Source organism: Capsicum annuum, chromosome 3 (genome assembly GCF_002878395.1).
Source record: "Capsicum annuum cultivar UCD-10X-F1 chromosome 3, UCD10Xv1.1, whole genome shotgun sequence".
NCBI lineage: Eukaryota > Viridiplantae > Streptophyta > Magnoliopsida > Solanales > Solanaceae > Capsicum > Capsicum annuum.
Genome location: NC_061113.1, coordinates 264993314 through 265006381, shown reverse-complemented (window position 1 = coordinate 265006381; position 13068 = coordinate 264993314). Strand labels below are relative to the sequence as shown.

Sequence of the window (13068 nt, the reverse complement as noted above, 5' to 3'; positions counted from 1 at the left end):
TAAATTATATTTTGTTATTGAATCATCCAAAAGGTATATTGAGGCCCTTTTTACTTCCTAAGAAAATCTTGTCTTTCTTTTGTTTTCTATTATTCATTCAGTTGTGTACTTAGGTCTCATTTATTTGCACTTAATGGAGGTCTGAATCTGAATGGTTCAGATTTCAGACCATTAAGTGCATTTATTTTTTGTTAAGATTTTAGCTCTGAATAGGTCTTAATCATTCAGATTTAGAACCAAGTTTTAATAGATCTAAAGAGATATTTGGTGTTGGATAATATTTATCACTCTATTCATAATCAGCAGTCACCGCCACTAACCACCTCTGTCACCGCCGCCATTGTCAACCACCACCCACCACCACCAATCACCTTTACCATCACAATCACCATCGACAATAAATATCGCTACCAACTACTATTATCATCCGCTACTACACCTACTACCTCAATTATTCTAATTATATTCACTGTCACCACCACCGTCAACAACAACACCATCAGTAACCACTATCGGTCAATCCCTACTGCCGACCAACTCATCTATCACAACTAGCACCACCAATAACTACCACTAATACATCACAACCTCCACACATTCTTCGGCCGCCACCACCATTGTCATTAGTAACGCCACCTCTACCAACACTTCAATCACTACCATCGCTACAATTTATCCCTACTAACAACCATCTCCACCATCACAACAAACAACATCTCCAACTAGCACCAACACATCATCAACCATCATGCATTCATGTTTCAGCCAACACAATCAACACCTCAAAGTACTAACATCAAGCAACATCACATCACAACCACCACCACCATCAACCGCCACTATCATAATAGTCACTACAATACCAACTATCACAACTATTACCACCAACATTATTAATCACTAACATCAATTATTGTCACTGCAACCATCATTATAAACCATCTTCACTATCACTACAAACATACATGTTTTTTCTCAATCAAATAATAATTTTGTTGTATTAAATTACATACTTTTCTAATATATAATTAATTTTTTATTTGAATTATATTTTTTATTTTATTATATACACAAATAATTTTTTTTTGCACATTTAGATGTTGAAAACAAATAGTCTTAATCATTTAATTTTTAGATGTAGAGACACCATCTTAATTATTCAGATGTGCATTCAGATTCATACGTCTGAATCTTAACAAAAACAAATGCAGTCTTAGTGTGCTCATTGCACAGTGTGTTTTCCATCAAGATGCTAAGGATGTTATTGATATAGTTCCTCACTTTTTGCTCACCTAAGCACACTCCCAAAGATGCATTTCAACCTTGCAATTAAATTTGTTGTAACAAAATTAAATGTGCTCTATTTTCTTTTGCTTTATATAAGTTGTCATCCTTATGTCTATTATATATATATATTTTTTTGGCTTAAGTCATCGCCAGCCATCTAAATTTGTCTCAAAATTTATTTAGACCTCTCAGCTAAGGCATGTACCTATCAGACCCTAACCCACCCAAATTTTAACTCAATCAAACCTTTTTTACACAATTAGCAAAAGATATATGGAGAGTGTGTTACACTAGCATGACGTGACACAAACGACGAATTAAATGATGACACTTGACATTGAATTCAAAAGTAATTAAAAAATATTCTATAACTAATTAAACTATAATAAAAACAGATTATAACTTCTTTTAAAAAAAATTAAACCCCCCTGCCCCCTGCCCCCTGCCCTGTGGATTTAAGGTTTCTGTATGCGTACCGGTCCATTGATCATACAATTAGTTTGGCTGCATCCTCTGGTGACTGAATTTTATTAGATGGTAGAAACCACCCTGCTTGGAATTATTACTATATATGTAATATTATCACTCGGCAATGGTTTGCTCTTCCTCCAGCTCATTCAGAAACAAGAGGGGGTATGGTGAGAGCGTTGGGTTCTTGTATGAGCCTTTGGATAATGATGATCGATGTAGTAATTATGTCGTGTTGCGATTTAGTCCTTATGGTTATTATCGTGAAGGTAATGCTAGGTTTGATGTCCAGATATTTTCGTCTCATAAGGGAACATGGACCAGATCTCTTGTTACGTCTCCAAGGCTTTTCAATTGTCCGGATTTTCGATTATTGCTTGTGGACGGATGTTATATACATTGAATTATAAAGATCGTAACACAGTTAATTGTATCGTCGCGTTTGATTCATTCACTAGTGATCCTTCTCAGTTGCTACGCGTTATTGATTTACCACTTGAGGTTCGTGATATTTGTTGTTTGTCTAGCAAATTGGGAGTGTGTCGAGGTCATCTACTGTTTGCTCATCTAATAATGCAACGAAGTAAATACCCTTGTATTAGTGTATGGGAGCTTGAAGATTACAGAATGGGGAAATGGACATTGGTGCACAAGAGAACCAGTACAAATCAGATGCTAAGAGCCCGCCCATACGGTTGTGACATCTAAAGTTTCTGTTCTATCTTTTCATCCATATAATGAAGATCTTATATGTTTTCTTGTAAGTAATGCTCTTATTGTCGTGTACAATATGTTTTAGCTTTGACTGAAAAAACTGATTACTCCACACGTATTAAATTTTAAGTTTCCAAACCGTTTCGTTATCCCCACAAACCACTTACGGCCATTTATTGCAATCTAGCCCCTGGTATACAACTTCACCAGTATACTATAGTTGTTTTCCAACTGTATATAGTCTAGAATGACTGGTTCTTTTCATGTCTTTTGCGAAGAATCCGCTGCCAAAACTAGGGGAAGAATCATGATAGAATTTCTTCATTCAAAGTGTTTATCAAGGCGTACCGTGGATTTAGGGTTTATCTTGCTCAATGATCAGTCACTTAGTTGGGAAGCATCCTGTGGTGACTCAATTTTGTTAAACTTTGATAGAAATTACCCTGCTAGGAATTAGTATTGTATGTGTAATGTTGTCACTTGGAAATGGATGGCTCTTCCTCCACTTCCTTCAAGAAGAGGGAGGTTTGGTGAGAACTTAGGGTTCTTGTACGAGACTTGGATAATGATGATCGGCGCAATAAGTATTTGGTGTTTCCATTTATTCCTTGTGGTAGGGTATGATCATGAAGGTAATTCTAGATTTGATTTCGTGATATATTCATCTGATAAGGGAAGATGGACCAGATCTGTCGTTATGTCTCCACGGGTTTTGAATACTCAGCGTTCTTATAAGACTTCGATTATTGCTTGTGGACGGATGCTATATACATTGAATTATATGGAAAGGTGTTACACTTAATTGTATTGTGGCGTTTGATCCATTCACTAATGATCCTGCTCAATTGCTACGTGTTATGGATTTACCTCTTGAGGCTCGTCATATTTGTTGTTTTGCTAGCAAATTGGAAGTGTGTCGAGGTCGTCTACAGTTTGCTCAACTAATTTTGCAACAAAGTAGATACCCTTGTATTAGTGTATGGGAGCTTGAGGATTACAGAATGGAGAAATGGACATTGGTGCACCAGAGAATCCCTACAAACCAGGCATTTAGAACCCGCCTAGTCCATCGTGATACCATAAATGTGGTTTCTGTACTAGCTTTTCACCCATATAATGAAGATCGTATGTGTTTTCTTGTAAGTAATGATCTTGTTGTTGTGTACAACATACAAACGGATAAAGTGGAAAGTTCTACCCATAATTATATATTCGTGCTGCCACCAAGATCACTAGTACCAGGTGTGTTTTTCAACAGTTAATTTTTTGATAATGGATATATGTATTTAGTCAAGTATAACTAGCTAGTTCTTTGTCTTTTACAAAAAGTTCCTTGGCCAAAACTTGGGGAAGAATCATGATACAATATTTTTCCCTACAAAGCCAAACAGAACCGTAGTAACTGGATTCTTCGGTTATAGGGTCTAAACTTCTTTGGTTTACCGAAGAACCAAACTTTTATTACATACATACACATAATCATGCTGCAAATTAAAAAGAGTCGGATATCTGTTTAAGGTTTTTAAGTTACTGGTTTTTGAAATACTCTGTTTACAAGGGAAGTTAGAATCCATCTTAAATTATTGTCTTTACATCTTGCATCTGAAAATTGAGAATGGTATTTTCATTTATCTTTCTGCTCTATTGAGTCTTTGTTTCAATTGTCAGATGCTAATTTTTCATATCGTTTTAACTTCAGCGATATGTGGATTTTCCTGTTACCCTCGAAGTATTCTTCACTTGTTATTCTCTACAATTTCAGAATTAGAGAGAGTATCTTGAGCAAGATGCATATTGCTTACAGTGTTGTGGAATACTATGTTTTGTTGCTGGAACAGAATGTCTAGAACTTAATAGTGTTTCTTTTCAAACCAGCAGACAGTTGTAATTTTGTTATGTATTTTGTATAAAAATTGATCAAGAACACCAGAAAATTTATAGCTGCAGCTTCAACTTTGTGGTGCGTGGTTTACGGGTTCACTGCTGTTCGTTATGTCATTTCTTTAGTCCCATTCTTTGTACAGTGTGGAGGACTACTAGGTTGAGTTGTTGTGTCCAACTTCTTGGCCGGTGGTCTCTGGCATTTTGTGTGCTTATGTTATCATGGGCGTGTGTATACTTTTGGTGCGTGCAAGATTTATCAGCCACCTTCTATTGTACGACTAGCAGAAAAAAACAAAAAAAATATACATTTAAAAGACATAAATTAGAGTACTAGTATTATCCTTTTAATTATACTTAAATTATACTTAAAAACCTCATAAAAATCATTACAGAAGAGATAACCCAATTAAACCAAAAACCTAAACCATTAAACCAATCATCCACGATCCGTGGAAAATCTTTCATTAAACGGACAATCTTTGTTCAACAATCTCACAGATGAATTGCTCATTGAAATATTCATTAGATTACGAAGCAGCGATGATGCGATTCGATGCAAATCCCTATGTAAGCGCTGGTTATCCCTAATCTCCTCTAATTACTTCCGTTCACGTCATCAAAAAACACTCCTCCCCTTTACTTTCCTTTCACATCATCAAAAATATCTTCACAAAAAATACAATCAATCTAAGGATTTATTATATGTATTTGAATTCCTCCCTGAATTGGGTTTATTAAGACCTATCGATTTAGGGTTTTTATATTCGGGTCGACCCGATACTTATCGTGTTAGTTTGGAGGAATCTTTCGGTGACTTAGTTTTATGTTCTGGAAGTTCAAGAACAATTCCTATTTTTTATTATGTTGTTAATGTTTTGACTAAGCAGTGGATTGTGATCCCTCCTACTCCTGTAGAAAAGTCAGTTTTTCAAGAAAGTGAAAGTGTTGGTTTCTTGATTGAGCGTAATTCTGCTGACAATGCTGATCGGTACGAGTATTTGGTGTTGCGTTTTATTCCTTGGGGTGATTTAAAGTTTACTGTCCAGATGTTTTCGTCTAAGAAAGGAGAGTGGACGAAATTGGTTGTTACATCTCCAAGGAATTTGAATATTTTAACTCGTAGGACTTCGATTGTTGCTTGTGGAAGGATGTTGTATATGTTCACTTATAAGACAAGTGATGTGGTTGACTGTGTTCTCGCGTTTGATCCATTTTCTGATGATCCCGATCAGTTTCTGTGTGTTATTGATTTCCCACTTGAGGCTCGTGATGTTCGTTGTTTGGCTTGTAAATTGGGGGTGTGTGGAGGTCGTCTACGGTTTGCTCAACTAACTCCACAACCTGGGGGATACCCTTGTATGAGTATATGGGAACTTGAGGATGATTACAGAATGGGGAAATGGAAATTGGTTCACAAGAGAATTCCTTCGAACATAGCCTTACGTCTCCCCTCGCTTTGTCCCGATACCCTCGATACCACAAAATTGGTTTTTGTACTAGCTTTTCACCCATATAATGAGGAACTTATATGCTTTCTTGTAGGTGATGATCATGTTGTCGTGTACAATATACAAACAGATAAAGTGGAAAGCTCTAACCACCCTTCTCTATTCAACAAGCTTAAGCAATCGCCAGATGTTGGGTCTCATCATGTGCTACCAGTTACCCACAATTGGTGGCCAACACCAGTAAGACAACCCCTTTGAACGCAGAGCTTGGATTAGAGTTGTTGAGCATTCTTGTCTTCTTCTTTGGTTGTCCATATTTAGTTCATTCACGGTGTTTTAGCCCTATAATATAGTGTTGAAGTACAAGCATGCTGACTTGGAATTATTTTTTTCCTTGTTTTGCTATGTATTCATGATGTGAATATTTTGAATTTATGAATGTTATTTTGTGAAAGCATAGATAACAAATTTCAGAATTAGAAAGCTAAGAGTAATCTTGAATGAGCTGCATCTTGTTTATAGTGCTGGGATTACGTGTTTTGTTATTGGAATAGAATGTCTAGAACTTAATAGTGTTTCTTTCCAAACTAGCAGACAGTTGTAATTTTGTTATGTCTTGTATAAAAATTGGTCTGGAACACCAGAAATTTTATAGCTGCAGCTTCAATTTTGTGGTGCGTGGTTTATGGTTCACTGCTCTTCGTTATGTCAGTTCTTTAGTCCCATTCTTTGTATTCAGTGTGGACTACTAGGTAATACAACTGACTTTCTCTGAGGCCAACTTGTGTTTCTTCTCTATTGAACACTGGAATAGAAGATGTGGCAGGACAATTGTGGCCTTCTGTGTGCTTATGTGATCATGGGCGTCTGTATACTTTTGGTTCTGGGGGAAATCAGTTTGGCCAATTGGGTCTAGGCACAGACACTAACCATGCAGAGGTGCGCATAAGATTTATCAGGCACCTACTATTTTACTAGTAGAAAATCATAAAACCGTATTAGAAAAGATTGAGCCGAATTGAACTAATTTGGTTCGGTATTTGGTACACACCATTGAATAACCTAACCGAAGAACTGAACATCCACCCCTAAAAGCTACTATATGCACTAAGCAGTTTGCAATAATATTCCTTCCCAGAAGGTGTGTGATATTTGCGTAGGCAGCCTGCAATCCATTATCATGTTTATGTATTCGTGAATATTATTTTGTGCAAGCATAGTCCATAGATACTCCCTCTAGTTCATATTAAGTGAATTAATGGGGGTATGACACACACACTAAGAAAAATATTTTAAGGACATAAATTATATGTTTTTCCGCTATTATCTTTTTAATTATTCTTAAACTAGAACCTCACTAAATGAAAGAGTAAAAATTAGAAAAAAGTTCCAACAATTCTCTTGGACTTTAAAAAGCTAGTTTATGGGAATGTGCGTTGCACGTTTATCCCAAAATACTTGGTATAATTTTATACTTGATATGCATAGAGGAGGTGGAATAAGTACATGAATAACTAATACGTGAATAAGTAAACCTTACATGATTAATCTCTACATAAAATAATACTACATAGAGTTCTTCATAACGAATTCATATGTTACTAATACCTGCATAAATCTATCCAATGACCAAACGACCCCTAAGTGCTACCCATATCTAAAGGGTACAACAACAAAAGGTCCAAATGTTAAGTGAAACTCATATATGTGATTGGGCCATTTTTATTGGGCTTTAATATGGGCTAACAACTCAAATCAACATCCCAAGTGTATGAGTTTGCATTTTCTAGGTAGGAATTGCACTTGATTACTACTTTTCAGTAAAGAAATATAAATAATTGGTAGGCAGTCGTTGAGCAGTGGCTACTTATCTGTTATATTTGTTTCACTTCATTTTCGACGTGAGCTAAGCTCTCTTCATTTGTTGTTAATTATTCTTCCTCAAACTTCATTTTGGGACTCCAAATTCCTTCATCTCTTCATTTGTTCTTGAATCTCTGAGAAAGTTGATAGGGTTGCAACTCATCTCAATAATGACAAATCACTCATCCCCTTTACTTTCCTTTCACATCATCAAAAATATTTTAGAGAGTATGAATCAAAGGTTTTTAATGTAATTGAATTTCTCCCTGAGAAAGGTTTAGCTAGACGGATTGATTTAGGGTTTCTATATTCGGGTCGACCCGATAATTATCGTATTAGTTTGGAGGAATCTTTCGATGATTTAATTTTATGTTCTGGAAATGCAAGAACATCTTCTATTGATTATTATATTATTAATGTTTTCACTAAGCAATGGATTGTGATCCCTCATACACCCCGAGAAAGGTCAGTTCTACAGCAAGTGAAAGTGTTGGTTTTTTGACTGAGCGTAATTCTGTTGATAATGCTGATCGGTACGAGTAATTGGTGTTGTGTTTTATTCCTTGGGGTGATTGCAAAGTTTAGTGTTCAAATGCTTTCGTCTGAGAAAGGAGAGTGGACGAAATTGGTTGTTACGTCTCCAAGGCATTGAATTTTTTGACTCGTAGGACTTCGATTGTTGCTTGTGGAAGGATGTTATATACGTTTACTTCATTTATTAGTGATCCTGATAAGTTTCTCTGTGTTATTGATTTCCCAATTGAGGCTCGTGATGTTCGTTGTTTGGCTCGTAAATTGGGCGCGTGTGGAGGTCGTCTAAGGTTTGCTCAACTAACTCCCCAACCAAGTGGATACCCTTGTATGAGTATATGGGGACTTGAGGATGATTACAGAATGGGGAAATGGACATTGGTGCACCCGAAAATGACCACAAACAAAGCGTTAAGACTCCCCACAGTTCATCTCGATACCACAAAATTGGTTTCTGTACTAGCTTTTTACCCATATAACAAGGATCTTATATGCTTTCGTGTTGGTAATGATCATGTTGTCGTGTAAAATATACAAACAAATAAAGTGGAAAGCTCTAACCTGAACGATTGCCGGGATCAGTGGCAACAGTATGACCTGTCGCACAACAGTAAGTGCGAATCTCAATTAGGTTTTTGATGGAACAGAGAAAGATCAAAAGTACTAATTGAATAATTGAAAATCGACAATTGTATCTTAATGATTAAACTATCTTGATTTCGCATGTTTATAAACTCGTAATAATGGATAAATATACCAATAACATTTAAAATCATGCCAAACCAAATCGAACTATAGGCAGTACCAGTGTGCGGGGCAATATAAGTTGAGGCACGAGGCAAAGAACAAGTCCACTTAAAACATGAATTGTGGTGTTACACCCATCTTAACTTTAAATTATTGAGACAATCGATAGTTAACATGAATTGTGGTAAAATGGTTGAGATTCTTCCATTCATGTTCTATCAACATCACACTAAACATATCTATCTATATCTAATAACAGAGGCAAATCTGCCATGTGGCAGCACCTCATAAAAGCAGGAATATTTTAAAAAAAATATATATCTATTTTTTAAACACACTTAACTTCCTCATGAAAAAAATATCTATTTTTTAAACACACTTAACTTCCTCATCCCTATTACAATGGAAATACAGTTATTAAAAGAAGAATAACACCGTCCATTTACAAATATTCTTTGCTAATAAACTTTTACTTATTATTTTACTTAAATAACAAAAGATACAAAAAAGCAATTTTCATTACAACATTAAAAAAAACTGCAATACAAATTTAAAGAACAATAACTACAAAATAAACAAATAATTAAAGTACAAATTTAAAGAACAATAACTACAAAATAAACAAATAATTACAATACAAATTTAAACAACAATAACTACAAAATAAACAAATAATTACAATACAAATTTAAACAACAATAACTGCCAAAAAAAAAAAACATTAACTAAAGATGAAAAAAAATTAATTACATTCTTAAAAAATATTTAAACATCAATAACTGCAAAAAAAAAAAAATTATAATAATTAGGACAAAATTTTAAACAACAACAAATGCTAAAAAGAAAATGAGATATACACACGCCATCTAACAAGTTTGTTTATTTTAATTATTAAAATTTAAACCAATAACTGCCAAAAAAACAACATTAACTAAAGATGAAAAAAAAAACTTTTTAATTACATTCTTAAAAAATATTTAAATATCAATAACTGCAAAAAAAAAAAAATTATAATAATTAGGACAAAACTTTAAACAACAAATGCTAAACAGAAAATGAGATATTCACACGAAACCTAACAAGTTTGTTTATTTTAATTATTCAAATTTAAACCAATAAATAAGAAATTTAAACAGTACCGTGAAATCCTTTTAATTAGGGATAGTTTGAAGGAGTTGGTTTTAAAACCACCCACTAAACTCCTTTTTTTAATAATTGTCTTTTATTACAACTCATTTTCTTATTCGTATATAGTCCTTACTAGGTTCTACATTTTCTGCAGTTTATGCATGTCCTTATATTTCTGACATTCTATAATTTACGTAGTACTGTGGCATTTCATAGCATCTCACAAATTACAAGCAGTTCCATGCAATGAAATTTGAGGGTAAGAATTATTCGCCTTTGGTAATTGCAGGATAAATTCAAACCTAGTACCATATTCATTAGATATGGTTTTACAGGATTCTAAGGTACTAATTGCTTTTTACTACTTTTCCATATGTCACGGTGTTTACATTAATAATTTCCTTTTTTATTTTTAACGTTGTATATACACTGAACAATACTAATTATCTGTCTCAAATTAGGGTGATCGCATACATGCTTCAATTGGCAAGTATGATATTAAGTTTTTCAAGAACAAGATGGAGGAACTTGGGTTATATCGCATTAACAACTTTGTTGTTACATCAAATTCCAAGAAATTTAAGACTACAACACACAAGCACAAGTTGATTTTCATAAAAACGACTTCTGTCGAGGAAATTACTGATCCTTCATTTCCTATGGACATACTTAATTTGCGTCCATTTGACCAACTCACAATTCACTATATTGTCGATGACACAAAACTTTTCGGTAATGTTTCTCTTCATTGTGAGTTTAAAATTTATCAATAATCTGTACTTTTTATTTTTACTAATGCATTTATATTTATAGATGTTGTTGGTCAGGTTGTGACATACGAAGCTGTTCAAACATTCAAACAAGGAGACAGTAATAGTGTTTTTATAAATATTGTGCTAGAAAATGATAAGTATGCCTTATTTTCTTTTTTACATTACAATTGGCACTGCTATATTCACTAATCATTGATAACAGATGAATAAGAATTAGAGAACAAACAATCATTTTAATAAATACACATTTTATATGGTAAAGTTGCAACATTAAATACACATATATGGTAGATTGAAAATAGTAATGTAAATCATTTAATGAAATCTTTATTCTTACAGGAGAAATAGACTTTCAACAACTTTATGCGGCGAACTTGTGGATCAAATTCAACCTTATTTGAGTGCATTCACATATGAACCTTTGATTGTGGTTCTTCAATTTATGAAGGCTCAAAAATTCAGAGGTACGAATATTTCAAACTATAATACATAACAGATTTATTCAAAAATTATTTTTATTTTCAAATTCTAAATATTATTTCAATCAGATATCTACTCCGTTCGTAGTTGTTGGTACCAAACTAAGCTATGAATAAATCCATCTCTGCCGCAATCTATTACTTTTAAATCCAGGTTTGTCACATCCAACTATTGTTTTAAAACATTTATCAATTAAATTTAATATTAAAATTTAGAATATAGATTAATGTATAATTTTATACTATTTTTCATTCAGATTAAATGCAGCATGTGCTTCTAACTATGAGCGGCTTAGCCAGATAAGTTCTCAACAGTGTTATTCTATCACGGATGAGTTAGCCAAAGAAATTGTACCTTTTAAATACATCAATGATTTGATTGTATGCTTAGAATTGAATTGCATAAATTTTTTCATTCCCGATTAACTTAACACAATGTTTTTAAATACTATAACAATATTTTCTCTATCAAACAGGAAGCTAGCTATTGAATTGCTGCAAAAATTATTTGTTTTGATCTTGATCATGGATGACCGGTCATACATGGCTTGCAACAAGTGTATTATAAAGGTTGAACAAGATGGAAACTCATTTTTTTGTCCAAAATGCAATTCAAAGGCAAAAGTTGTTCATAGGTAATTACAATCCTACATAAATTTTTATCAAGAAAAAACTTTATATTGTTAACATGATAAAGAATGAATTTCAGGTATAGGCTACAAGTTCGTGTAATGGATGAAACTGGTCTTATAATCCTATTACTTTGGAACCGTGAGGCTGTTCAAATGACAAAATCTCTGTATGAATATATAAAAGTTCTAACAAACTCTTATTTCATGTAGGAAAAAAAGTAATCATTTCAGAGAGAATATTAGAACATATAATTCTACGTTTTCTTTTACATCAATGGGTGGAAAAGTTGATGCATCTGTCAACCAATCAAAGGGACCAAGAACATTCCGATTGTCCGGGCAAAATTATCATAGAATTGGAAGTTTATTGCCTACAGAGGGATCATCTCCAAGATTCGCACAATTGTATATTTATGATACAAAAAATGAGGTGGACAATAGAATTCAGGCTATCAGGTGAGTACTTATATTATTGGTCATTAAAATTATTTTTATTTTAATTAAACTTCTCAAATATGATCACAAATTAACTTTCTCTTAATATTTTATTCTTACAGTCGTGGCGAAAGTAACAATCAAATAAATGCTGAAATTGTGAATGAACTGAAGTAAATGCTAGACGAATACAATGTATTAGCAAAGTGTTTTAGAATGGTAAGAGATAGATTTCAAGTAGTTGAAAATTCAAATCTGCGACTCAGATTGATAGGGAAAAAAGGCTTCGATGGAAGAAGATACAACTTACCATCAGTTTCAGAGGTTGCAGCTTTGGTCGTTGGTGATTTTGAACCAACAATGTCAGACAGAGATATTATTATTGAAAGTCAATCTGTCTGGACAACTTAAGAGGATAAATGAATTGAATGCCTCATATTTAGGATTGCAATATCCTCTACTCTTTCCATATTGTGAAGATGAATATAAAGAAGATATTCCTTTAAATCTTAAGGATGAATCAAGTGGTGAAAGAAAATGTGTTAGCTGTCGTGAATACTTCTCATACAAAATTCAAGAAAGGAAGCATGAAGATTCAACTATTGTGTTATCTAAAAGATTATTTCAGCAATTCTTAGTTGATGGTTATACAATGATGGAATCTTTTAGATTGAAATTT

The 13068-nt window shown here is 33.6% G+C and overlaps 2 protein-coding genes across 2 annotated transcripts; both read left to right on the top strand.

Moving 5' to 3' along the window:
- The first annotated feature begins 10272 nt into the window (after positions 1-10272).
- On the top strand, positions 10273-11710 carry LOC107862176. Its single transcript, XM_047410037.1, has 6 exons — positions 10273-10414; positions 10532-10802; positions 10884-10980; positions 11183-11307; positions 11392-11476; positions 11580-11710. The coding sequence occupies exons 1-5, from the start codon at positions 10394-10396 to the stop codon at positions 11433-11435; spliced, it is 558 nt and encodes a 185-aa protein (XP_047265993.1). The 5' UTR covers positions 10273-10393; the 3' UTR covers positions 11436-11476; positions 11580-11710.
- Positions 11711-11826: 116 nt separating this feature from the next.
- Positions 11827-12647, top strand: LOC124897244. Its single transcript, XM_047410038.1, has 3 exons — positions 11827-11957; positions 12165-12410; positions 12512-12647. Exons 1-3 carry the CDS (start codon positions 11848-11850, stop codon positions 12564-12566), a joined length of 411 nt encoding a protein of 136 aa, XP_047265994.1. The 5' UTR covers positions 11827-11847; the 3' UTR covers positions 12567-12647.
- The last annotated feature ends 421 nt before the right edge of the window (positions 12648-13068 follow it).

What these genes read in the sequence shown, in the direction of transcription:
- LOC107862176 (XM_047410037.1), top strand. Translation starts at nt 10,394, where the DNA reads ATGGTTTTACAGGATTCTAAG. An exon ending in CGATGACACAAAACTTTTCG is followed by an intron (nt 10,803 to 10,883) that starts GTAATGTTTCTC and finishes TTATATTTATAG; the next exon opens with ATGTTGTTGGTCAGGTTGTG. An exon ending in ATTGTGCTAGAAAATGATAA is followed by an intron (nt 10,981 to 11,182) that starts GTATGCCTTATT and finishes TTATTCTTACAG; the next exon opens with GAGAAATAGACTTTCAACAA.
- LOC124897244 (XM_047410038.1), top strand. Translation starts at nt 11,848, where the DNA reads ATGGATGACCGGTCATACATGGCTTGCAACAAGTGTATTATAAAGGTT. An exon ending in AAGGCAAAAGTTGTTCATAG is followed by an intron (nt 11,958 to 12,164) that starts GTAATTACAATC and finishes TATTTCATGTAG; the next exon opens with GAAAAAAAGTAATCATTTCA. An exon ending in AATAGAATTCAGGCTATCAG is followed by an intron (nt 12,411 to 12,511) that starts GTGAGTACTTAT and finishes TTATTCTTACAG; the next exon opens with TCGTGGCGAAAGTAACAATC.